The sequence below is a fragment of the Orcinus orca genome, chromosome 7 (assembly GCF_937001465.1).
Source record: "Orcinus orca chromosome 7, mOrcOrc1.1, whole genome shotgun sequence".
Taxonomy (NCBI): domain Eukaryota; kingdom Metazoa; phylum Chordata; class Mammalia; order Artiodactyla; family Delphinidae; genus Orcinus; species Orcinus orca.
Window position 1 is genome coordinate 107,421,562 of NC_064565.1, and position 27,990 is coordinate 107,449,551.

At 42.9% G+C, this 27,990-nt stretch overlaps 1 protein-coding gene across 2 annotated transcripts in view; it reads right to left on the bottom strand.

The window, feature by feature from the left end:
- The window catches only part of DOCK10 (dedicator of cytokinesis 10), a 281,482-nt gene extending 255,972 nt beyond the window's left edge, over positions 1–25,510 (bottom strand). Inside the window, exon 1 of one of the 2 annotated variants that reach the window (XM_004262638.3) lies at positions 25,309–25,510. In XM_004262638.3, coding sequence (XP_004262686.1) covers positions 25,309–25,431 — 123 coding nt within the window. In that variant the 5' untranslated portion in view covers positions 25,432–25,510. The remainder of the gene's footprint in view (positions 1–25,308) is intronic. The other variant, XM_033426521.2, reaches the window with a different exon arrangement.
- Positions 25,511–27,990: the final 2,480 nt, after the last annotated feature.

The window sequence follows — 27,990 nt, forward strand, 5'->3', positions numbered from 1 at the left end:
GAAGACTAAAATTAAACCCAGAAAAACTTTTGAAAGGATTTCTTAACTAAATCTGGTATCCAATAATTTCACTTTTAGGAAATGGCAAGAGTGGTTGGATCATTCAGTCCAGCTTTGGGCCTTTGATATGCATTTGCAAAGGTTGTACATTATGAGTCCATCAAAATGACCATTTAGGATGGAATTGACCATCCAACTTTTATTTTTGAAGACAGCTTAGCCAAAGAAACAAATCTCACTGTTCATGCAAAAGAGTCACAAGTTATACAGAAAGAAACAGAAATAAAATGACATTGTAGTGAGAGAAACAGGGCAACAGAGAGAGGGACAGTCAAAGACTGATTGATTGATTCGGCAGTCCGGCCTGGTATGCCATTTCAGTAAAACTTCTAAGGTAATTATTCAGCATGAATAGTTCTCCAGCTTGTCCATTTTCTTTTAGATTTCTAAACAGAATCTCTTAGTGACTTTTTTTCTGCTTTGTCAAAAAAAAAAAAATGTGAACAGCACTGTCTAGCCAAAGAAGCCAATATTTGGAGATATGCCTACCACTCAAAAAAAGCAAAAAGGAAATGCTGGCTGGGCTGAATATGTTTAAGCTGGCTCTCTTTTTAGATCTCTACTAACAAAGTTAGGTTAATCATTGATGAAATCATCTAGAAAATTGAATCAAACAAAACCTTGTGTTGACTGAGTTATCCAAGGAATCCTGGTTTGGTCTCTAATTCTATTTATAATTGCATCTCTTCTTCCTTATCCCTGCCAACAGAGAACAGAGGTCACTGTCTGGTTGCCAGCCCCCATTGCCTGCCTTTCCATGTCAGCTACTCTGCTGGAATAACATGCATTCACGGTCATACTGAGGTGGCCCCTAGGTTAGAGCTGTGCCACATCTCAAGTTTGACTGGATTTTCTACAGAAAGAAAGCTTTAAGGAATACTTTACTGAGGTGACAACTTGCTTGCCAAGTGCTGAATTCATACATTTTCAAAGAAAAATACAGTGCATGAGGAAGCCTTTTTTATAACCAATATTTTAAACAAAATATTTAGTCTCCTCTATTCTCTTCTGCGTATCATCACAATCATGGGGACTAAATGGTTCGTCTCTGTTTCTGAACAGCTGAAAGGGAGAAGTGCTGACCCAGGGATTGGAGTGGAAGGAATGGTGAGTTGCCATTCCTTGCAGGACTGAATCAGGGGGCTGTGAAATGAGCAGTATGCATCCCATCTTAACCATCATTCTCTCCTTAGGACAGAGCATTCAGTTAGTTTCATGGAAGGGCACCAAACTGCAGCCAAAATTGGAGGGGGGAATTCTAGGCCTTTCCAAGTTATCAGGTAAATGTATGTAAAGCTCTGTTACCCTGCATGACAGACTCTAGGTCCATCCACCTCACTACAAATAACACAATTTTGTTTCTTTTTATGGCTGAGTAATATTCCATTGTATATATGTGCCACATCTTCTTTATCCATTCACCTGTAAATGGACACTAAGGTTGCTTCCATGTCCTGGCTATTGTAAATAGTGCTGCAATGAACATTGTGATACATGACTCTTTTTGAATTATGATTTTCTCAGGGTATATGCCCAGTCTGTCATACAGAGTGAAGTAAGTCAGAAAGAGAAAAACCAATACCGTATGCTAACACATATATGGAATCTAAAAAAAAAAAAAAAAAATGGTTCTGAAGAACCTAGGGGCAGGATAGGAATAAAGACGTAGACTTGAGAATAGACTTGAGGACACGGGGAGGGGGAAGGGTAAGCTGGGACAAAGTGAGAGAGTGGCATGGACATATATACACTACTAAATGTAAAATAGATAGCTAGTGGGAAGTAGCCGCATAGCACAGGGAGATCAGCTCAGTGCTTTGTGACCACCTAGAGGGGTGGGATAGGGAGGGTGGGAGGGAGATGCAAGAGGGAGGGGATATGGGGATATACGTTTACATATAGCTGATTCACTTTGTTATCAGCAGAAACTAACATACCATCGTAAAGCAATTATACTCCAATAAAGACGTTAAAAAAAAAAGCTCTGTTACCAATTAGCAACAATCTATTTTTGAGTGCCTGTCCATTTTCTAAACCTTTCCTTTTTTTTTTTTTTTTGTTTGTTTTGTTTTTTTTTGCAGTACGTGGGCCTCTCACTGTTGTGGCCTCTCCCGTTGCGGAGCACAGGCTCCAGACGTGCAGGCTCAGCGGCCATGGCTCACGGACCCAGCCGCTCCGCGGCATGTGGGATCCTCCCGGACCAGGACACGAACCTGCGTCTCCTGTATCGGTAGGCAGATTCTCAACCACTGCGCCACCAGGGAAGCCCTAAACCTTTCCTTCTGAATTGTTAAGAACACTTGGTAATTATGTAAGAGAGAAAACAGCCCTATGGGTTAGGCCACAGTGGAGACCAATCATCTTACAGTTTGTTCATCAGGTTCTCTGCCCGTGCAGCCCTCCATATGCTCAGGACCCCTGCTATGATGTGTGGGATTTTGAATGAGTAAAGGCTGTCACCCTGACCACATGATGTGGTAGTTTCCTGAATGGATATGGAGAAATACCACATTTCCCAACTAATACAGGCTCTAGGTTTCCAAGATCTGAAGCAGAGTCTCATGGTTAACAAAAAAGAAGACAACTGTGAATTTGGTGGCTGGCAACTTCAAAGCTCAAGAGAGCATGGTTTAATTTTGTTTTCCTGGCTGAGATACAAATCTCCAAGCCAACCCCATTTCAGTGTCCCATGCTCCTGCCTGGTTTTCTTCTTTAAACCCATTTTTGCTACTCCTGGCATCTACTCCCTCCTGGCTTCCATTTGTCTCCAGCTGTTCAATGCCTACTATTTGCTGTCAAACACAGTGGCCTGCTCCACATTTCTCTGCCTCCAGGTCTTCCATCCTGAAGTGGATGGTTTATCCTCTCATCGCTGGCAGCGCCTTAGCAAACACAGCCCTGAGCTCTGGCTTGGGTATCAGGCTGGAATGTGAGGGTGAATAAAAAGATTGAAAGTATTTAATGTTGGGTTCTCATTCTGCAAAGCATGGTCTACTGATTTCACAACCATTAAGAGGAGAATCAGCAGTCATAATCAGTATAATTTAGGTAAGTTCCCATGCTTTCAGTCAAGCGATGTGACCAACCGACAAGGCTAAACCAACAAGCTGAAGCCTGAAGACACGGGTGTCAATTACAGGCATATCTGCCACCCACATGTTGTTCTCGTGCCTCATTCCTTGTGAATCTAGCTCAGTCAGAGATACAGGCTCAACGTATATGTAGCTATTTGTCTACACAGACAGAGCACTTACCTCTATGTCTTTTCAGAATTTGAAACTGCCAACAATCTAATGTTATTTTGCTCTCCTATTTTATAACCCTCACGTTTGTAATGATTCGTAAGTGAACGGTCTTGAAATCGCTATTAAAGTATGTCATATTTTTTAAAAAGGAGGAGTAACACTTTGAACTATATGTCCTTGGCATTTTGTTGAGAATAAGACATACATTTATATTCATCTGTGGTCAATATATTCTATAGAGCAGAACAGATGAGTCACAGCAAAGACCAAGATAAAAGATGGTGAACACATTGGCAAAGCAGCAGAGAAATCATGAGCTAATCACGAAACAAAGGATTTTTTTCTGCCGAACAATTTAACACAGCAACATGTAATATTTCAGAAGCAACTTCCCCTATACTTTATGATGATTGTTCTCCAAAAATCATACTTTATTACATTATGTGGATGAACAAAAGTGACACTGATGGCTATGAAGGATTTTGCAGGGTTTCTCTCCTCTGAGTAGAGGTAGCTATTTTAAGATTCTAAGGGACAATTTGTCAACTTGATGGCAATCATAAAATGATGTCATTTTCTAAAAATGTGTTGCGAGCATCTCAACATGAGATGAATGAAACAACATTTGCTATCACTTAGGACAATCTCCATCCTCAGCAGTCTAATTTCTAAGATACACTAGAGCATTTCCTCCTATTCAAGAAAATAAAATTGGTTTAGATTCCCAAGAATCTTGTGTTTCAGACACATACACACCCCTCTTGCACTTGTATGAAGACAACTCCATAAATGTGATGGAATGCATATGTGACACAGAAATGTACTGTTTATATTCACTGGCTTTAAACACATCTGAAGATAAAACAAGCAGCAATTTGTTTCAGGAACTCACTTTGGGGGAGAGCTGAGCAAAAGTCAAGGGAGTCTGCTGAATGCGAGGGGAGTTGGAGAGCTGTGTCTTGTGCTGAACAACTAATGTGGCAGGGACCAATAAATGGCAGAGATCCTAAACACTGTGTTCAGCAGTATATCCTGTGTCCATCAGAGAACTTGACAAGAGTACTAGGCAGTTGGTTAAACAGTGAGTAAATCATCAGTTCATCAATCTTTCATTTCCACTTAAGCTATGCAAATACTAATGCCTCCTCATCCCAATCTACAGCCCTACCTACCCACCCCAGGATGCCCATTTACGACTACTTCCCCATTCAAAACTGCCCTTACTGTTTATTTGAATGAATGTTATTTGTTTAAAACATGTTGTTAAGAGAGAAATGTGGGAAAAAGAGAAACTCCGGCGAGGATTTATCCCTGAAGACCTTGCACCCTCTGGGGTGGAGCTCCATTCTATTCTGTGGTGAGGTTCGCACATCAAATACTTGCAACAGATCGCTACTTCCTGTATATGATCATATATATTGGTAGACTTTAGCTGTTTTGAATCTGCAATTTGATTTCCTAATTCAGTTGGGATAGAGGGTAGAAGAGTCATAAAGGTTGTTGTTTTGTTTGTTTGTTTTATTTCTCTCCCAGCTCTTCTCCAAGACATATAAATTTGAGTGCCTGTGCTCTTCAGGAATCTCAAGGCCACTCCTAGAGATAAATCGACATGTCAGCATAACAAAACTGTTATGGTTTTATATTCATCTGTGGTCAATATAGTCTATAGAGCAGAACAGATGAGTCACAGCAAAGACCAAGATAAAAGATGGTGAGCACATTGGCAAAGCAGCAGAGAAATCATGAGCTAACTTTGGGAACTTGATCAGTTGGAAGTTCACCACAGAACACGAAGATGGGACCCAGACATTAAATAATTTACGACGGTCTACAAAGTTGTAAATATTTTCATTTCAATAAGTTATTTTTAATGAACTTTTGTAGAAACTGCTTTTCCAATTATTAAGTAACAAAAAGACACAAATCAGGTTGGATTCTACACTCAATAACGTTAAAAATGGCATTTTCCTAATTATGCATTTTTAACATTATGCTCCAAAATGCATAATGTTGTAATGTCCATACACACACACACACACACACACACACACACACACACAGTGTTTTACAAGAGAGTAGCTAAGATTGTGAGTTCTGGAGCTTGAGAGCTCTCTCTACCATTTAAAATTGTTTAATCTTGAGTAAGTTACTTAACCACTCAGTCCATGACTCTGGTTGGGTCAGACTGAGCTGCCAGCTCCACTTCTGCAGGTGCCCTTCTGCTTATTCCTTGAAGGCTTCATTTTGCCAGAACCCATACCATAGGGTCCCCACACCCAGCTCCACGTCACAATCCTGATCAGCAGCAGCCCTGGGACAATAAAAACGAGCCATTCTTTTATATCAAACTCACTTGCAAAACCGCACATTTTCATACAAGTGTAGAATCTAACTGTTAACCTAAACTGAAAGTCTAACGGAATCTTCTAATATAAAACTATATACTCCTACCAGAAGCTGTGCCAGAAAAAAATTGAGACTTCAGGCTGGGCATTTACTACAACTTCAAACTCAAACATTTTTATATTGTTCAGTTCAGTTTGATTTAAACAAAACATTTGCAAAAGAGATGCTTGGGGCCAGGAAAGTCTGTGGGCCAAATAGCCCTTCTGTCCCTAGATTTGAGCAAAAGTTCAAATAAATGGAATTTTCTTAAATGGAAACACCTGCTTGCATTTATTGTTGTGAATTTCATTATGAGAATTTTATACAGGACACTAATGTAGTGAATAATGAAGTCCATGAACTTCATGGTGGAAGAGGACTGATCCTAATTACCAACAGAGTTTTGAGAAAATGCTAACAAAACTTCAAAATGGAACTTAAATTCAAAAAATTTCCTCTACAAAAAGACTTCTAATAATCATCCTACCTTTAATCTTTGGAATACTTATTGATATAAACTCAAATCTTCCAAATATATGCTAAATTGTCAGCTTGAAAAAGAAACAAGAATAGTGAGTAAACATATAAAAAGATGCTCTACTTTGTGAACAGGGAAATGCAAATAAAATCAGCAATAGGATGCCATCTTACCCAGTAAACCAACAAAAATCAAAAAGCCTTGATAGTAAGTTTAAGAAGTGTGTGTGAGAATAGAAAGCGATATGGTCTTTTTGGAGACGATCTGGCAGCGTTGCTAAAGTTAAAGAAGGTGTGCCCTGGAGAAGTCCCTGCATTTGTGCACCAGGAGATTTAAAATAGCAAACAACAAAACAAAAAATGGAGGTAACCTAAATGTCCATTCATAGCAATAACTACTTTAGGAAAGTATCATCTCCAGATGTTAAAACAGCAGCGAAAGTATAAGGAGAAACAGAGGAGGGTCTCAGAGGTCTCCCTACAAGTTACTGGTTTATTACAGAAGGAACTGCTACGGGCTGAATGCTTGTGTTCCCCCACCCACCGGCCCAAATTTTTTGTTGAAACCCTAGTCTCCCAACGTGATGATATTTGGGGACGGGGCCTTTGGGAGGTAATTAGGTCATGGAGGTGAAGTCCTAGTGATGGGATTAATGACATTTTAAGAGACACCAGAGAGCTTGCTTCCGTCCCAGCTCTCCACCACGTGAGGATGCACTGAGACAATGGCGTTCTGCAAATGAGGAGGAGAGCCCTCATCAGACCCTAGATCTGCCTGTGTCTTAATCTTGGACTTCCCAGCCTCCAGAACTGTGAGAAATAAATGTTTGTTGTTTAAACCCCCTGGTCCATGGTGTTTTGTTATAGCTGCTCAAGTTGACTAAGGCAGGAACCTAGTAGCTTTAAAGGATAAACATGGCAGACACCATTGCAACTAAGTGACCAGCAATGGGACAAATTGACATCATGTACCCCCCCCCCCCGCCCCACAGGCTGCACTGAGGATACCCCATGGCTTCTGCTACATACCTGCCCCAAACGGTTTGGCTTGAATCTAATCGTGAGAATGCATCTGTATAAAACCAGACTGACGGCCATTCTACGAAGCAGTGGACCTGTGTTGTTCAAAGTGTCAAGGTCAAGAAAGACACAGAAAGACTGAGAAACTGTTCCAATGAAAGAAAACTAAACAGATGTGACAGCTAAATGTAATGTCACCCTTGGATCTGGGACCAGAAAAAAAAAACAGTGGGTCAATTGGCAAAATCTTAAGAAGATGTATGGGCTAGATACTATTATTGTATCAATGTTAATTTCTTGGTTTTGATCATTCTAGTATAGGTATGTAAGAGAACTGCTTTAAGAAATATTCCTGAAGCAGTATTTTGAGGTAAAAGGGTATCATGTATGCCATTTATTCTCAAACATTTCAGGAAAACAATATTGTGTGTGTGTGTGCGTGTGTGTGTATGTGTGTGTGTGTTAAAGAGACAGAGAGAGGAACAGAGAGGCAAAAAGAGCCTGGAGGGAGAAAGAGAGAGAGAGAATGATTAATATTAAGTGTGGTAAAATGTTAAGATTTGGGGAATCTCAGTGAGAAGGGTATACGAGATTTTTCCACTAGTTTTTACTTTTTAATAAATCTGCCAATGATAACAAGTGCTAAAAACTATACTAAAAAACAAAAAAAACGGACAGACAGAACCCTAGGACAAATGGTAAAAGCAAAGCTATACATACAAAATTGCACAAAGAGGCATACACGCTCACAGTAAGAGAAAAAGGAAAAAAATATATATATCTATACATAAAAAACGGAAGAAAGCAACCAAATCAATAAACAAATCTACCAATGATGATAAACTCTAAATACTAAACTAAGATAAACATAAAACCAGAAACAAATTAGATCAATGGAACAGGATAGAAAGCCCAGAGATAAAAGCATGCACATATGGTCACCTTATTTTTGATAAAGGAGGCAACAATATACAATGGAGAAAAGACAGCCTCTTCAATAAGTGATGCTGGGAACACTGGACAGCTACATGTAAAAGAATGAAATTAGAACACTCCCTAACACCATACACAAAAACAAACTCAAAATGGAGTAAAGACCTAAATGCAAGGCCAGACACTATAAAACTCTTAGAGGAAAACATAGGCAGAACACTTTATGACATAAATCACAGCAAGATACTTTTTGACCCACCTCCTAGAGAACTGAAAATAAAACCAAAAATAAACAAATGGGACCTAATGAAACTTAAAAGCTTTTGCACAGCAAAGGAAACCATAAACAGGACAAAAAGACAACCCTCAGAATGGGAGAAAATATTTGCAAATGAAGCAACTGACAAAGGGTTAATCTCCAAAATATACAGGCAGCTCATGCAGCTCAATATCAACAAAACAAACAACCCAATCCAAAAATGTGCATAAGACATAAATAGACATTTCTCCAAAGAAGATATATAGATTGCCAACAAACACATGAAAGGATGCTCAACATCACTAATCATTAGAGAAATGCAAATCAAAACTACAATGAGCTATCACCTCACACCAGTCAGAATGACCATCACCAAAAACTCTACAAACAATAAATGCTGGAGAGGGTGTGGAGAAAAGGGAACCCTCTTGCACTGCTGTGGGAATGTAAATTGATACAGCCACTATGGAGAACAGTATGGAGGTTCCTTAAAAAACTAAAAATAGAGCTACCATACGACCCAGCAATCCCACTACTGAGCATATACCCTGAGAAAACCATAATTCAAAAAGAGTCATGTACCTCAATGTTCATTGCAGCTCTATTTACAAAAGCCAGGACATGGAAGCAACCTAAGTGTCCATCGACAGATGAATGGATAAAGAAGATGTGGCACATATATACAATGGAATATTACTCAGCCATAAAAAGAAACGGAATTGAGTTATTTGTAGTGAGGTGGATGGACCTAGAGTCTGTCATACAGAGTGAAGTAAGTCAGAAAGAGAAAAACAAATACCGTATGCTAACACATATATATGGAACCTAAAAAAAAAAAAAAAATGGTTCTCATGAACCTAGGAGCAGGACAGGAATAAAGACACAGACGTAGAGAATGGACTTGAGGACACGGGGAGGGGGAAGGGTAAGCTGTGACAAAGTGAGAGAGAGGCATGGACATATATACACTACCAAATGTAAAACAGATAGCTAGTGGGAAGCAGCTGCATAGCACAGGGAGATCAGCTCAGTGCTTTGTGACCACCTAGAGGGGTGGGATAGGGAGGGTGGGAGGGAGACGCAAGAGGGAGGGGATATGGGGATATATGTGTAGGTATAGCTGATTCACTTTGTTATACAGCAGCAACTAACACACCACTGTAAAGCAATTATGCTCCAATAAAGATGTTAAAAAAATAAATCTGAAAGCTCCTCAAAATAAAAAAGGAAAAGGAAAAAACGAAGCAGGGGAATGAATACTGAGGACATTTTGTTTAGTGGCTACTTCGCAGGAAGGAGGAGCTTGGGATGCAGAGAGGCGGACAGAGGCCTGTGAAGGTGCTGCTCATAGCGTTTCATAAACAGCACTTTCATCTGTAGTCTTTCAGGAATAAACATAGGCTCTAGATATTCTTTTTATATATGAAGCATTCATAGTTTATAACCAGGAAACCCATATTTGCCACAGAAGGCGGTACCCAGTGCAACTCAAGCTTCCAGGGTTTGGCTGGAGATGAGGGAAGGGTCCCTGGAGGAACTGATATGTGAGAAGGCAGGTGAGGGAGAAAAGAGCCTTCTGGGCCGGGAAACACCCAGTCAGGGCCGTGCCTCACAGGTGCATGTTGCACAGCAGGTGCTCAGAGGTGGCCCCTGGGCCTTTGACAAGGGAGCAAAGGGAGGCTGGGGTCTGGAACTACCACATCAAAGATTTTCAGTGTTAGCACTGGGGCAATTAAATGTGTCTGTATTTCCCCCAGCAAACTGGATAATTCATAAACATTTAATGTCCAATTTATTGTAACTAACTGCAACTAGAAAAAAATATTTAGAAATGTTAGAAATGTTCAATGAGAAATGACAGGGGGTGCGCTTTGAAAAATAAAGAAATCGCAGACCTAAAATGCAATTTTTCCTCACAGCCACATCCATTCTTGAAAGGCAATAATTAAAATGGGTCCTTTTAAAAAATCTCTGAACCGGTTTCATTTTTTTGTCAGAAGCATTGGACTGAATGCTGGGCTATTATTTGCAAAGCTAGGTAATATTTAAGCATCTAAGTAAGGAGGAGAAAGATAATGCCTTACTGCTTCTCCTGTACGACAATATTTGCAGTACATTTCCCTTTCAAAAGAACATGGAGTGGTTAGAACATTTAAAAGAACTGTAAATATGCACAGACATCTCTCCAGTCATTTATTACATTATGATAAAACTAACTGTCTGATGAGGTGAGACAATAAGTAAACGATTACAATGAAAAGTAAATCACATATCAAGAAGTGCTATGGAAACTCAGGAGAGGAAGAGATTGTTTGCCTATAGATTTAGGGAGGGTAACAGGTGAAGGGCTGGGTCTTGAAAGGCAAGTAGGAGCTGAACAAGAAGAGAAAAAAGAGCAGCCGGTGGCATAAAAGTGCACAGCATCCGTAGGAAACGCCCAGCACCTTAAGTGGCTATAGTGCATAGTGAGGAAAGAACCTAATGGAAAGTGAGGCTGGAAAGGCAGTTTGGAACCAGGTGAGATTGAATCCACTGGGGCAGTCATCAAGCGCATGAACGGCACTCGGGAAGAAACATATCATGATCAGAAGTCTGTGCTCACAAGATAAGGCAGATGAAGTGTGGAAGGTGGATGACTGGGTGGGGAGAACAGAGACAGGAAGTAGTTCTGGAGAAAAACCTCAAGGACATTGCAAAAGGCAATTGCATTGGGGAAGAAATCGCGAGCGATTTACCTAGATCACTGTGGTCAGGGCGATGCTTGAAATACTTAGGATGTAGAGCTGTCAACACTCGGAGCGTGATCCCCTGCAGGGCGGCAGGGAATGGAAAGAATTCAGCATGGTTTCAGTTTGAGATTAAAGGATCAACTGAGATGTAAAACTCAGGTAACAAGAATAACAGATTTATGATGCAAGAAAAATTGTATTAGATATGGATTCTGTTGAGTTTGAAGTCACTAGGGGACTCCAAACTACAGGCATCAATAGGCAGGGCTCAGATACAGAGCACGAAGTAGAGACAGAGTTGGAAACATCAGTGCATAAGTGTGCTGCTGAATCTGTGGGAGGATGAACCAAGGAGGGAGGTTTTTTGGGGAGAGACAGAGAAAAGAAGATCTAAGGCTAGATCCCTGGTGAATTCCAACATGAAGTGGTCCACTTCCCCTAGAGGTATTCCATGATCTGAAAATATATTGAGTAATTCTTGATCCAGTCTTCTGTGCCCCAAAATGTACCGAGTCTCTGTTTATTAATGAATCAAAGATGCCATTTCGAATAAGACTGCTTGTGTTAAATGGTTCTTTTAGCCATTAGGTAAAATGATAAAAGGTAGTTTCAGCCTCTGTTTCTGAGTAATGGTTACTGAGTCCATGTACACAAAGTTGTAGACAGCTTGTCTGGAACTGCTGCACAGAATATTTGGTCCTGCCCACCAGGGTCCTCAGTACATGAAACTAAAGACAACATGGAGAAGGAAGTTCAGGGTCTGGTAGGGTTGAGATCTACCATGGATCAGAGCTACTCTCACATAAAATAATGAGGCCTGGTCAGAGACTAGGCCCTAACCCGACCTCCAACAGAGGGAATTCAGGGGTACTTGGGGAAGAATTTGTCCTTTTAATAATCCTTCTAAATGCATGTGTGATAAGATCCCCAAAGATGTCCACCCTCTGATCCCCAGAACCTGGGAGTATGCTAACTTTCCTGGAAAGGGGGACTTTGCAAATGTGATTAAGGTTAAGGATATTGAAATGGGGAGAGTATCCTGCATTACCCAGAGGGCTCAACATAATCACATGAGTCCTTAACAGCAAAAGAGGAAAACAGAAGAATGAGTCAGAGAGATGTGATACATCCAGGACTCGATCCACCATTGCTGGCTTTGAAGATGGAAGAAGGGGCCATGGCCAAGGAAGCTGTTGGTGTCTAGAAGTTGGAAATGGCCTTCAGTTTTCATCCAGCAAGAAAACAGGTACCTTGACCCTACCGTCACAAGAAGTTCTGCCAAGAACCCGCATGAGCAGGAAACACATTTTCCCCTCCAGCCTGCGGAAAAGTACTCAGCCCTCTTGACACCTTGATTTTAGCCTGGGGAGACTGCTGTGGACTTCCTACCTACCTTATGGGAAGATAATATATCTGTGTTATTTAAGCCACAAATTTGTAGTAATTTTGTTATGGCAGCAATAGAAATCTAGTGACAGGGCTGGTGTCTCCACAAAGTCACAGAAGCCCAGACTCGGTCAAGTTCTGATCATTTCTTTGGGCCCTGAGAGATCACGTGTCACCATTCAGATCACTCAAGGTGGCAGCAAAAGGCATCAGTGTCAGCTTACAGGAAGCCCAAGGGCACAACCGCACCCTTCCGTGCGCTCACAAATCAGAGACCCACAACTTCAACCTGCTGCTAAACACAGGTCACAGAGTCTCAGCAGCAACAGGTAACACCCCCCTCACGTGTTCAGGAAGTAAGCCACGTGTGCACGCACGGGTTAAGTGTGTGTTCACTGTTTAAACTCCTTTGAAAGCGGTGTTCTATTGGCTTTAAGGCTTATTCACTTTTGCTGGAAAGCCCCATAGAAATCTGAGTAAAATTCTAGACTTTCCTTTTACGACATTAAATTATACTTCGGGCTGCTCACGGTGCCCTGGGCTGAGGGAGGAAAGGCACTGGGTCTGAGCTCATCAACCTTGCTCTGTCACCCTGACCATATCCACTTCAGCCTCCCTGTGACTCAACTTCCTGATCTATTTTAGACTTTTTCCTCTAGGTCTAAATGTTTATGATGGTAGGACACCAGGAAATGTAGCACAATTTCTCTTTTCTCATTCCCAACATACATTTCACGTGGAGTTGGTATCCGTAAGCACCAGAAGAAAGAATTCTCAGGACAAAATTTAGCTTGAATCACTGAACACCCATGAAAAATTTAAATATTCACTATTAGCTTAAACGTGTGTCAAAGGATATTTTTGTGAACAGACAAATGTTTAAAATAAGCACACCAAAAGCTGTTACCAGTGGGTGGTGAGATTATGAGTGATCACTGCTTTTATTTTTCCATTATTATCTATATGTTGAGTTATCAATTTAATAAAGGTTTTCAAAGTACAGCTGTAAAAAGAGACTATTAGATGAAAATTGGAATTAAAAAGAGAACATAGAGCACAGTTATTACAACCCTCTGAAACAGTGTCAGGAAAGCTCCTTGACCTCAAGAAAAGCAGCAGAGTTTTTAAGAACTCAAATAGCACTCTCACATTCACTGATAACCTCATACAGCTCTGGTGATTTATGAAGTGTTTTCTTGAAAACATAAACCTCTCTCCATCATGGGACTGGGGACCGACTGCTGTCCAAACTCTGTCGCCCACACTTCCTGCATTTGAATCAATCATTTTCTGCAGCCCGCCCAGAGTTTTATTCTGTCCCAGCCTTGTGACTGCTAACAGCATCTGAGGGAATGACAATGACACCCCTGGCGGAACAGTGAAGCCTGTGTGTGCCACTGAGGCGCCCACAAGGGGAGGAGCTGGTGTTAGAACAACACTAACACCTGCTGGGCTGAGTCTTATTTATCCAAGAGCATCCGTTCATGCCGATTAACATTTTAATTTTCTTTTTATCTTTAAATAGCTTTTGTTGGGAATCTTGAATTCAATTCCATTCAGGATACTTCAATTTGTGACAACTGAGCACATTCCATATGCTTGTACTTAATTATCATATTTCATTGAATAGTAAATTTTGTGAAGTTTTTTTGTTCGCTTGTTTGCCAAGTCAGATGTTCACCAAAGTATTTCTTCTGAAACATACCTGAGAATTTCTTTACTGCAAACCAGGCACTTAGATTCCCTTTTACACGCCTAACATGCACTTCTGTCATCTCCAAGGGTGACCTTCTTTCTTACATTTAACAAGCATTTAGTAAATACTGCTGTATGCCACCTTGCTGTCCTGGAAATATGGAAACAATAACCACAGTGCTTATCCAGAAGGTTTCTCAGGGTTTTGGAAATGTGAGGGCAAAACCACACTTCATTCTACATTTCCAGGGGAGGCAACAGGGACACGTGTCACGCATTTACATGCCAGAGATCGGACTAGTTACCAGTAAAAGATGAAACGTTATTTCTGGTACAAGCCTCCCATTCTTACGCCCATTTATTGTAAAGGCGATTTCCAAGGTACACCTGCTGGGGAATGGATTTATACTTTGGTGTGAATTCAAGTCAATGTTCATCTTGTATCTTTAAGGTTGACTTCTAACTGCTGAATGAAATATGCTGGACCTTGTTAGGGAACAGGCTGCTAGGAGAATGATCTGGGAAGGAGGATTTTGCTGTCTCTTCAACAGCTCGGAAATCACACCAGACAGATCACAAGAAAAGATCATACTACCTTTCTCAGGTGTGAGAAGGAGGTGACAGAGACAGAACTTGAAAAAGAAAGAGTTTCTTACTGCTTTTCGATGGCAGGGAAGAGGTGTGGAGCGTGGAGGATGGTTCAAACTCCCCCCACCCTGGTCTATACCCTAGTCATGTGGGCGCTAAGAGGAGCCTGGCACAGACATTAAGCCAGAGAGCTGCAATTACAAAGACTGGGCATGGGAACCGGAGAGCTCGTGGTCTTAAAAGCAGATGGAGCCTACAGTTCTCTGCAGGAATAGAAAGTGGGAAATGAGGTTACAAGCTTGCCTCTGAGCCTCCACCACGTCGGAGGAACCTGTCTTGCCCACCTTTGTCACTGCTGGCTGTCCTTCTGCCAATTCTGATGCCTCTAGCCCTGTTCTTTGGGTGTATAAATGCTATTCCCTTCATTACATCCTCAAATAACCACTTTGTGCTACCATTTTCATCTCTGAAATACAAATTTGGTTGTAGATCATTTGGATCCATTCTACCTATTGCTAAAACCAGCTATTTAATCAATAATGGTGTTATTAAAATGAAAAAAATTGAACCATCTATGAAAACCTCTTAAAAAGAATAATAACTCCCTAGATTTTTAGAACTAAGGCATATTTAAAGGTTTTACTGTCCAACCTTATTGTTTTAAAGACAAGGAAACTAAAACCCGAAGAAGCTTAAAGACAGAGTCAAGGTTACAGAGCCTGGAAACCATTGCTTCCTAATGATAAAAAGATACATTTTTCAAATTGATTGAATAGCAACCACATAATGGCTTTTGACTTTGAAAAATGGAAGTTAATAAATGAACCTTCCCTGTTAGCACTCAGAAAGGTCCTGAAAGAATCTTATCTGTGCATTTTGGTATGCCAATAAATTTTATTACTGGCAGTTACACAGGGAACTTTTATAGCTATTGTAGATATACAGGCTTTAAAGTAAACTGGAACACTTTTCGTTGGAAAATAAAATCCTCTTTTGAATAAATGTCTGATTTTAAAATAAATAATGTAAAAAACATGAAAGTAAATGACTTTCAATATGAGTTCTCCAGATTTGAATTTTCTTCTCCAAAAAAGTTACTGAGGGCTTCCCTGGTGGCGCAGTGGTTGAGAGTCCGCCTGCCGATGCAGGGGACACGGGTTCGTGCCCCGGTCCGGGAAGATCCCACATGCCCCGCGGCTGGGCCCGTGAGCCATGGCTGCTGAGCCTGCGCGTCCGGAGCCTGTGCTCCGCAACGGGAGAGGCCACAACAGTGAGAGGCCCGCGTACCGCAAAAAACAAACAAACAAACAAAAAAAACCAAAAGTTACTGAGCTCTGACGTCACGTTCATTTTTAGAAGGTTACTCAGCTGTAGTTAATTCCCATTTTCTCCTTCTGAAGAGTGTGACAAAGGGACTTTTAAGAGCTAATCAAATAATCCGTGTTTGAAAATAACTTAATTATCATATTTAATTGAATAGTGAATTTTGTTAAGTTTTTTTGTTTGCTTGTTTGCCAAGTCAGATGCTCAGGCCTGTGTTCTGTTTATAGAATGTGCGTTTTGAAAGCCCCAAAGTCACTGGTCATTTTGACAGCCTTAATTAGTCATTTAGATTGGTAATTACCAAAATAATTGTATGAAGAAAAGCTCACTGTGGTCATCATAAATGGTGCCGTCCTTTTCAATAGACCCTCCTCCACATCCTATCGTTAAACTCTGCCATTTTGGTGTTTAACGTAGAGAGCTGCCTCGCTTCCCCAATTCTACGTGTCAGGGGAGGGGGTTGTGCTGAAACTGAATTAGGAAAACTGACTACTTTCACATTTAGCAGCACAATGAAAGGAACTTTTGATGATTCGGGTCCATTAACTCTGCTATTCTCAGAGGCAGACACTTCCACTGCAATCCAGTTACAAATATTAACGTTTCCAAAGGCAAGTGTTTTGCTTTATAGCCACTAACTCGGTCACATTCATTACATTTTATTATTTCTACATCATTTAATGTACGTCAACATGTCAAGTCCAGCGAACACAAGCATTTCTTTCCAGCCCACTGACACTGCTGTGAATGATAAGAGGCAAACAAATCTCACTTCAGTGGGAAAAAAAACCCTCTCCTTTGTAAACACGAACATTCAAATCAAGCCTACAAAAGACAATGTAACAGATGTAATGCTGCAACTGCAACTACGCCATGCATATCGTGCCAGAAATGTATTTCTACAGAAGGAGAAGAATCAAATGATGCCCCTTTCAAGAGATGAAGGAGCCATTGTTTGCACAGTTTAACACACTCCATGCCAGTCCTGTCCTTGGAAAAGAATCACACTGACAGAGTGTCCAAAGTTGGTGTCACTCCCAGTATCCCACTCCGCTGAGATGTCATAAATGAAAAATTGTTCAGCAGAGCAAAAGTAACCGCAGCTCTTCTCTTGTTGAGAAACTCTTTTTAAAAACCTCTTCCTACGGCTGGTACTCTGAGATTTCCTTTCCTCTCTTTGCTCTCTCACACGGATGCTAACTGCATGTTTAATGAGATCTGCCTGTCTGCCTGGTGGACCTGTCTTCAGAACAGACTAATCGTGGGCAATACAGACTCCAGAGTCAGACTGCCTGCATGTGACTCCCGGATGCATCAATTACCAGCCATTTCATCTGGGGCAAGTTCCTGATCTCCAAGCATCTCCTTCCTCGTCTATAAAATAGGAATAGAAATCCTTCCCCATACGGTTGTCATGAGGATTAAGAGAGACTGTACGAGTCAAGTACCGGGCACATAGGATGTGCTCAATATCTTTCTATTTAATTGCATTTCTGCCACTTACCAACTAGACCGTGAAGAAGATGGCTCAAGGAACAGCATAAGCAGATACTGACAACCCTGACATTTTGAAGTCATAAATCCACTACAGTCTCTCACTGATATACACCCAGCCCACTCTCCCGACGTTCCTTAAGCACTCATTTGCAGTGGGAAGGGAGACCCCTGCCCCTTATTTTCATATAGTCAATATAGCATAAAAGTAGTGAAACTGACAAGTTCCCTTCTCTCAATGGCATTTATATTTGAAGGCAGAAAGCCTGGAAAAGAGAAATAAGAAATTAAATAAGTAGAAAGATCTCTTTAGATAGTGGTAAGAGCTATGAGGAAAGTGAAGAACAGGAATGGGTCAGAGACATCTGTAGCAGAGGGAGGCTGGGCAAACTGCTTGCAGTTGGGAATCCAAGATGACCTTCCTGAGCAGATGACATCTGAGAACCTGAGGAGCAAGGAGGAGAAGCCATGAGGACTCCAGGGTAGAGAGAGGGCAAATGTAAGGATCCAATCATCTAAAGTCCTAATTTCACAGATCAAGAAACTGAGACTCCAGAAAGGGAAGTGACTCAGCAAAGAGTCACAGAGCCAGGGCTGGAATTCTGGTCTCCAGTCTCACGGGATCTGATATTTACTACACCAACTCCCAAACTGGCCAAATGGTTCAAACTGCATGAGGGAACTTCAACTTGGACAGCCGTCGAGAGGAAAGAGTGTCCCCAGATGGTGGTAAAGGACAGCCAATCAAAGGGGTCCTGGACCACATTAATTACAACATGTGGAAAAACCAAGGTCTTTAACTCCATGGAATCCCATCCTTAGGACATTCAAATGAGAACAAGAAAAACCATTTTTTTCTGAGAGTCAATGACTGAAAGAAAAAAGGTTCATCATTTTCTGATTCTAGCAATCAGATATTCTGATATAACCAATTATTTTCAAATAACTAAGGGTTTCAATATGATGGCAACATAAATCTTCTAAAGCAATAAGTAATCATCATTGCATGTCCTACCTGAGTTGGAGTGATTCTGCTTTCAAATTCTCTGGTAAGTGGGGTGACACTGGCCTCATCCTGGAACCCATCTTTAGGGTTATAACCAGGGTGAGAACTTCTGCAGATTCACCTTGCAACTATGTCATGTACGTTATAGAATTTTTTCCTTAACCTAGAAGCTTAACTTAAGTTCACTCTACAATTAAGGTGCTAGATGGAGGAGAAAACACAAAGCAAATAAGCAACGGACTTCCCTAAAGTCACTTAGCAATGAACAAATCTCATTTTTATCGTTAGGTGGTCTAAACTTTATCTTTGTCTCAAAAGACTCTTTCAAAGAGTTGCAGAATAAACCATGGTGTACTAGACCCTCACACAATTGCCTTTACCTGACAATACACTGCAAAACTAGGCTAAAATTGTAGCTTTGTGTGTGAGTGTGTATGTGTTTCTCACGTTTCAATGTGCTTACAAATCATCAGAGGATCTTATTAATATTCACATTCTGATCCAGGAGGTCAGGTATAGAGCCAGGGATTCTGCATTTCTAGTGACCAGGTGATGCCAATGCTGGCCCATGGACCACATTCTAAGGAATAAGGGTCTATCACTGCATCATGCTGCCCTTTGCGAAAAATTACAGAAGAAAGACTACCTTGTCTTTGGAGTCTCGGTACAAGTTAAAGCTGACCATGTCTAGAGCAAATGATCTTCTTTTATCTTATGGCTCTCTTAACCTCACGGCTGATCATGTTTTCCTCTTTGACTGGGTTCTCTAGGATGCACCCTTAGCCAGACTACAGGACTTAATGGTTAGGCGTTTTGTATACGATCGTACTCCACTGACCTACTCCTGACTACATCTGCCTTTCCTAACACTGCTTTTTGTTATTGCTAATATTGCTTTTTACCTCCTCACTATATTTTTCGTTGCTGCTATGTTACATGCATCTTTGTAAGACACTTGGAATCACTCCTTTGAATAAGATAGTGTGTGAGAAAAGAATCTCAACACAACCCAGTCACATGGAAGTATGTATCGTCAAGGACACATGATGCATTGGAAAATTTCAGGCCCTTGCTTGGAGTGGGTGAAGTGACTGAGAATGGAGAAGCAGCCAGTCCTGGGAGAGAAGTGGACTTGAGAAGAATGAACTCCGCCCTCTTTCACAATTCACTTATGGCTTTGCCAGATAGATGGCATGGGGTTAGCTAAGTAAGTTCATGTTTTAAGGACTTAACCACTGAGCTCCGGTTGCCTTGGGAAGATCTATTATTAACATGGGTAACTGGAACAGCCTCTCCTGTGGCTTCTAACCTCAGAGGAAAACTGAAGCGACCCCTCACGGGTACTCTGAAATGCCAGTAGGAAGGACAGAGTTCTTCTTCCTTAGGTAGAGCTACCCATCAAAAGGCAACATTAACCAAAGTAAAATCCTTGTGTCTTCCCACTTAGAGATGCCATTGGAAGCAGCTACAAAACTGGTTGCTATTCAGGATGGAAAAGAGGTCCCATGTCAGTTACTTAACTCAGAGCAAGGTATTAACCCTATGAGTCTCAGTGGCCTCCTCTGTAATCTGTAACTATAATGACTTCCTCATAGGATTGCTCTGAGAATTAAATAAAACAATGCTGTGTCAGGCACTTTGTAGGTTCTCAGCAAATGGTTTATTATATAACAACTATTACTGCTCTCTTTTTTAATGCTAGGCCTTAGAGAAAAAGGTTGTAAAGAAAGAGACAGACGAAAATGTTTATTCATTCACTTTTTGACCCATGTAAAAGTTCTCTAGAGCCCACCGTTGTTACCATGTATTTTTAAAGTTACCTCTGCAATGCCCTTGAGAAGTCAAAAACCTGAGTTGATACAGTCAATAATAACATTCAACCTTGATCTTGTAAACTAAGTTTGTGTTGAGTTCTTCACCGGGCTAGGGACTTTCCTCATTTGAAAACATAAACGTGGGACTGGGATTTGTGCTAAAGCCTGTGACTTCTGCTAAAATGTAAACACCCTTGTTATGAAGAACCCTGTCAAAAAAAACTGGAACAGAACAAGACGGTGCTGGGAATGCCAAACTAACAGGCCTCTGCTTTGCCTACTGCTTTCATTCTAGACACTGACAGCAAAACAAGTGTTTCATTTTTCTTCAATATCACTTCCCACATCATTTCACTGACTCTTACTCCAGGCATAGGAGTTTTTGGAAATTCTAGTATCTCCCACTCAATTTCTTAAAACCCTCTTACTCTCAACTATTAAATATCACAAAGTTCAGAGGGAAGGAAAGTCTTCCTTCTAAGAATTCCTCCTGCCCCTGTAAACATGTTTCCATATTCATAGCTTCTCAACCAGAAATCTTCAGTCGGTCAAAGGTTCTGCTTATTCAAAGCTGCCTAAAATATTAAAAGGAGTACCACTGGGGAACAGAGGTAGTTAGGAAACACCAAATCAAAGCAAGGATATGGAATCTGGGGGAATACTGAATCAATACTCTCCTCTCTTAGCCTTTCTGGGTGGGGAGGGAGAAAACACACTGATTAAGTACAGTTGCTTTTAGCAGGATGTTTCCTTTTTAAAAGAAATTAATAAATTTGGATACAATTCAAACATAAGTTGCAGAACAATTTTTGTGTAACAGCAGAGTAAATGTCCTAAAGAATACATGTAAATAAAGTGGTATGTTCTCATCTAGGAAACACATAAAACGCATTAGGCAAAAATTGACCAAATGATTAGTTGGTGTTTGGCAAACCTCCACCTGCCTCTGTGTTTCCTTCCCATCATCTGACCCTAGTTAGTTCTTAGCCTCTCTGTTACTCAGTCTTCCATTCCTGTGACCCACCCAATCATGTTCCAGAAATAAAAGTCCGTATCTCTCAAACAAATATAATATATATGCGGAAAGAAGCACCAATCCTATGTTTATAGCTTAATCAACTGTAGAAAGCTATTTAGATGAACTAATTCATGTGAAAGTACAAATGCACTTCACACATTTTTAAAAGAAGAGCTTCTTAGCAAAAAAGAATCTCTAATTACTGGCATTACAACTTTGTGGCCAAGACAGTAGTATATTCAACCAAAAAAAAAATAAAACACTCAAGCCCTGACATGAGAGAAATGTTCCTAATCATTTTTGAACTGCGATTCTGCGATACACAAGTTTGCTTTGTGGGACTACTATGAAAGGGGGGCGGTCAGGAAATACTTAAGCTGTGCTTGATCCTGAGATTGGCCTTGGCATGAGTTGTGATTCATTTGTTTTCTATGAAAAAGTTTTAGGATAACTAAGGAGGAAATATTTCTGTTTTCAAAATCTATGGCTTTTGCTCATAATTGTTCTTTATTGTTCTCACTCTTTTTTTTCTTTTTTTTCCAACAACTTCATTGAGAGACCTTTGACATATAAAAACTGTATATACTTAAGGAGTACACTTTGATGTTTTGATGTATCGTGGGAAGATCACCATGATCAAGTTAAATGACTTATCCATCACCTCTACCTAGTTACCAGTGTGTGTGTGTGTGTGTGTGTGTGGGGGGGGGGGGGGGGGGAAGATTTAAAGATATATCGTCGTAGCAAATTTCAAGTGTACAATACAGTATTTTCAACTATTGTCGCCACGTTGTACATTGGAGCTCCAGGACTCATTCATCGTGCAGAGGTGACCAGTCTGTACCCTTTGATGACCATCTCCTCATTTCCCCTTCTGCTCCCCTCCCCACTCCAGCAACCGCTGTTCTACTCTCTGCATCTATGAGTTTTACCGTTTTAGATTCCACACATACGTGAGTTCATGTAGTATTCGTCTTTCTGTGTCTGACTTATTTCACTTAATATAATGTACACAAATGGCAGGATCTCCTTCTAGTTCCCTCTTTTTTAAGGTTAAATAATATGTGTGTGTGTATACACACACACACCCCCAATGCAATATTATATATCCATTGTAATGGGATATCTTGGCTATTGTGTAGAATGCTGCAATGAAGTTGGGAGTGCAGATAATTTTTCATTATTATTCTTAAGAGGAATGTAGACTAAGGCGGGTCCTCACTAGGAGTCTGCCTGCATATGAGCTACTACAGTGCCTTGGGTTAAAACTAAAATCAAGACTGCTGTGGAATCCACCTCTACTTTCCTCAGCAACTGCCCTGAAAGTAGGCCCCCCGGTAAATGCCCTCACTCGGCATCCCTTCGTTCTCTGATCTCCATAATCCAAACACATTTTGAAGATTTCCTGTCCTATTATGTGTATGTTTGTATGATATATATGTATTTATATATATTTATATGTTTTTGTATTTATATTTTCGGTCCCCAAAAGAGAGATTTCAGAAAGGGTACTGTATGAATCCAGCAGTGAGACAGGTTTCCTCAGCAAGACTTTCTAGCGTGTCTCAAATATTTTTTCAGTAGATGACAGCTTGCTCCAATACACACTATTCCACTTCCTGTATTGAAGTGGGCTACCCATTATCTTCTTCCCCCAGACTATTCATTTTCTCCCTTGACAACCAGGATTTGAGGACTTGAAGCAACAAACACAAAGAGTCTTAAGGCAGTGGATCAATGTAAGCTAAGCTTCATCTTCACTGCCCAGTCCCATTACAAGGTTTTAGGTTCAAAAGGGATGCTCTGCCCCACAGAATCCCACTGCGTTTGGGTGCCAACTCAGAGAATGCCTCACTTTCCAGCTTCCCTTTAAGAGTTAACTGATGGGATGGATGCCAGGCACATAAGTCCGTGCTGCCAGAATCGCTGCCCAAGCTGCCTGACTAGATGGGTAAGATCCTTTGATATGTCTTGGCAAGAGCTGGCTCCAGGGTGTTGGCCACGGTGCTGAAGTGAGGGGAGGGGGGCAGGGACACCTTTCCCAGCGAATCACCCCTTCCCCCAACTCTTTTTAAGACACTGGGCTTATTCATTTTGACAAGATACCCTAGGATTTCAAATCTGACATCAGTTTGGAGAAAGTAATGTGTATGTCCGCGTACAAAGGTATCTAGGATACATATTCTTTAGAGAAAAGTCGAGTGCTCCAAAAACTCTAGGAGAACCCCGTTAAAAATAAAACAAAAATCAAAAACAACATTTAGGGCTGTTTATTCCGATTGAATGCTACTTATTTCTGTGACTTGTCTACCAGATCATTACTGAGATTTGGTAAAATGAATCAACTGCAAAATAAAGTTCTCTTAAAGCAAATGGCAGACAATGACAAAGCCACCATCCTGAATAATCATTCCAAAGTGAAAATGACGTTCTATGCATGCCTGAGGATTTTACTATCTCTATTTTTACTCTAGCTGAACCTTTTTTTCTAATGTTCTTTTTGACCGATTATCCTTCCTGCCTTGAAAATGTGCATGCTGATATCAGGACCAGGGCAGCCCCTGGCACAGGGTCTGCTAACAGTTAAATCCCCTCTGGGTGCCTGCAGACTGCAGCCAGTGGTAAGTGAAAGAGAAGGCACCCTGGCCACTGACTCCTGACTCATTTCACACTCCAATCACCCTCACCCTCTTGGGCATCTGATGCCTCTTTCCTCTGCCAGGCAATTAGCTTCCGTTCTGTTCAACTTTCCAACCTCTGGCTTTAGAGAAAAGTCCTGGCTGTGGGAACTGGCTCTGGGCAGCTCTTGGCTCCCTCCTGATGGGTGACTTGCAAGAGTAACACTTTCTTTGACACTCTTAAAAGAAGCCGTTTAATTCCTAATGATGTTTCCTGGCAAAAAGTAAAATGAAACCCACAACGTGGGATTCCGGTCCAGCAAAGGCAGGCCAAGAGTGTCGCTGCTGAACCCAAGTCTTGCTTTAAGTCTGTTCCCACTCGCTTCCCTTTCCCACAAGAGTTCATTTTTCTTCCTCCTGACACTTCCAACCCGGAGTGTGACACCTACTGGAACTGACGAACATCTGGGGAGGTATGGATATGATTTGGGCATCAGATGAGAACGCCTGGCTGCTGCCCCAGGGATTTCCCGCGGAAATCACCCGGCTCTCTTAGAAGGCGTTTCAATAAGGAAGTAACCAGTAAAGTTGGCGGGAGAACCCTGCGAACATCTTAGAAAAATACCAGGAACCACTGGATACTTAACGACCCACGTCTCCTCCAGTCTAGTTCCCTCAGCCCTTTCTGGACTCCTATAAAGCGGTTTGTGGGTTTTTACCCCGTGGAGGGAGGGGGGTGAGAAGGGCATTTATTTCCGCGAGAGCGTTCAGGTGAGGTTCCCAGCTTTAGCCCGGGCGAGGACCTCGGATCACACCCTCTCCTCCTGCGCCCTAGTCGCCAGGGGTGAAGGGGGCGCGGAGACCCGAGGACCGAGGGGTTCCGCTCCGTAGACTATCCACACCTCGGGTCTCTGGCACCCCACAACCTAACGCCCACGGGGCTCGCGATGCGTTCCCGTCACCTCCTCACACCCCCAAACCCAGGCACATCCTCTCCCACGCTGCGCTTCTGCTGCCCGCGCGGCTGATCCTCTGAGCGTCCCCGGTCCCCAAACGTGCCCCCGGTCCTCACGCGTCGGTGCCGCTGCCTCGCAGAGGTGGCGCTGGCGGCCCCGGGCGAGGCGGCGGGGGAGGCCGTGCGGGGGCGGGGGAGCCGGGAGGCGGCAGGGAACCGGGCGCCGAGGGCTCCGGGAGGTCGGGCTCGGGCCCCCAGCAGCCCGGGGCGCACGGGGAGGCGCGGAGGACGCGCTGCACTCACCCGCTGCTGCTGCCGGCTGCTGACAGCCACTGCGGCGGCGGACGCGGCGCTGTGCCGGAGTTCGGCCGCCTGCCCGGGTCGCAGCAGGCTCCGGGTGAACCTGCGGGTCCGCTCGCTGGCCATCGCCCGTCGGGGGCCCGGAGCGCGCGTCCCGCCGCCCTCGCCGGCGCCGACCTCCTCTACCCACCGCCGTTCAGGAAGCGGAACTCGGAGCCTCCCCCCGCCCCCCCCCCCGCCTTCCTCGCTCTACTCGCAAGAGGCGGGTTTTTCTCTCTGACACCCCCCACCCCCTGCGCTCCGCCGAAGCTTCGCGACGACTTTCCAAACTCTGCGCTTCTGCGGGCGCGCGCGGCCAACTCGGCAGGCGGCCCCGACCCGGCTGCTGCGCCTCTGGAGTGGGGACCGCGGGACGCGCGTGGGGCGGCTCCAGCCCGCGCCAACCCCCGGCCTCAGCCGGCCACCCGCGACTGTGCCCGCAGCCCCCAAGACCGGCGTGTGGCGGGGGAGGGGCGCGGGGCGGCGGCGGCCGCGGGGCTCCGGGCGGGGCCTGCCCACCGCCCTCGTGCCCATCTGGAGGCTCCTTGCGGCGCTGGAGCTCTGGCCGCGTTGGTTTCGCCCCGACTTTCCGGGGCTGGCGAGAGGGCGCGGGAAGAGCTCAGTTCGCCCTTCCAGCCTTGGAATCGGATCAGAGGCTTATAAACGGTCTGGTGGCTGGGATCTCCGCAGCATCTCCCGAGCCAGGCTTTCAAAGTCTCCTTTGCCCAAAGTCCTCACTCAGGGCCTTGGAATAAGCTTGCAAGTTCATAGATGCCTCAACCAGTATTCATGAAACGCCTACTATGTGCCAGTGCACGTTGTTCTGGAAACTGGGCTAAGAGGGGGAACCTACCAGCCCCACCTTAAGGGTGTGAGGGGCTGACGAGGTTTTTGAGCTTGGGGTAGGAGGCAGCAGATAACCAAGTTAATAAAAGAATACAAGTACGTGAACAAGGGAGTTTCAGAAAATACAAGCTAGAAACCAATAAATCAGGGTAATTAATGTGAGGTAAGAAGCTGGGGAGTATCACATAGGGTGAACTGACTAGAACTGACGGTGGCCTTCCCAGGTGGTGTGGGTCAGGCATGCGGGTGGACTTATTTGTGTTGTTTTTCTTCTGCCACTCTTGCCATACATGCATCTGGCCTGCACATTGTCCCTAGCTCTCTGATTAAAGTCTTCTGAGAATTCTCATCCTGAGTCACACCCCAGGGTGGTTCTCCAACTCCATGTGGGGCTGGGAGTCGGGAAGAGCAGCCCCCGCCCCTAGGATACCAGTCTGAAGAGATTCAGGGCAGCCACTCCAAGTATTCTAGGTTTTTCTTAACAGCTTTTTATAAATCTGTGACCCTGACGTTTTTCCCAAGCCAATATATAGTTTTAACACAAGGTTGCATTTGGGTATAAAGAACTCTTAAGTGGCTGATAGATGCACTTGAGTCAGCTCTCTGATGTCTGGGATTCAGTTAGCCAGAGGTACTGGTGTGGCATCATTTCAGCACATTCTATTTAGAAATCGTGACGGACAGAGGCTCTGGAAGATTTGGGACGTGCCATGTGAAACACTGGTCGGCTCTACTATACCCTTCATAGCAAACTACTGTGTCTTGCGTTATATGCTTTCACACTGGTACCCATTATGTGACCAAGGTCACCTTTAAGGGTAAGCAAAGTAGGTGGTTGCCTTGTGGTGACACACAAGATCTCTATGGGAGTATCTCCCTCCAGCCACACCCTCCTCTAACAGGTGTGCCTTGTGGTGATGCTTTCAAATGCATACTTTCTTGAGAGAGATAGTTCATTAAGCACTTTTGAAAGAACTTGAGCTTCCCAAGAAGAGGTATCTAGTCTTTCTCCATGGTTTCAGAACACAGGAGTTGCTCGCTAATATTGATTTGCGGATGACTTTCCCAAGGGTTCGATGGGCTGGTGCAGTCTGAGAGCTGAGTGCCTGAGGTAGAGACAGACAGAAAGGTGTGCTGGAAGGGAAGGCTGGCGTACCTGAAAATTCCTCAGACTGTGTCCTTGGTATGGCAAGCAAGGCACTGAGCTGCTTCAAAACACCGAGATCCCGCGCAACCCATTCTTTAAGAGTATCAAGTAACAGAAAATCACTCGCGCATCTTTTATTACCACAAACTTCGCTTTCTCTAGCTTCAGGGGGTTACCCAGAGCACTGGTGTGAGAGGATTTGATGAACAGATGCCTATTTGTCCTACCCTTACCCTGTATGATGTTCACTCCATGGGTCACACTGAGAAGGAGGGTAAATGTAAGTGACCTTTACACTCAGGACATTTCAATAACGGCCCTTGACAGTCATGTAGCTTTTAGTTAAGCTGCCTTCTGGATTTCAAGGATAGAGTGCTGAGTGTCTGCATAGACACACACATTCTTTGCTGCAGAGACACAACTTCAGGTCTGCTAATTTGGGATTCTCTGACTCTTTGCTGGTCACCCATCTCTCAGTTCCCTAGAGAGACATGGCTAAGATGCTTTGTAAAGGCAAACCTATGAAAGTGCCGTGAAGATCCTAATTAATGTAAACTAGGCACTTGGGTGATTATGCTGTGTCGGTGTAGCTTCATTAGTTGTAACAAATGTACCACTCTGGTGGGGGGATGTTGATAATGGCAGAGGTTTTA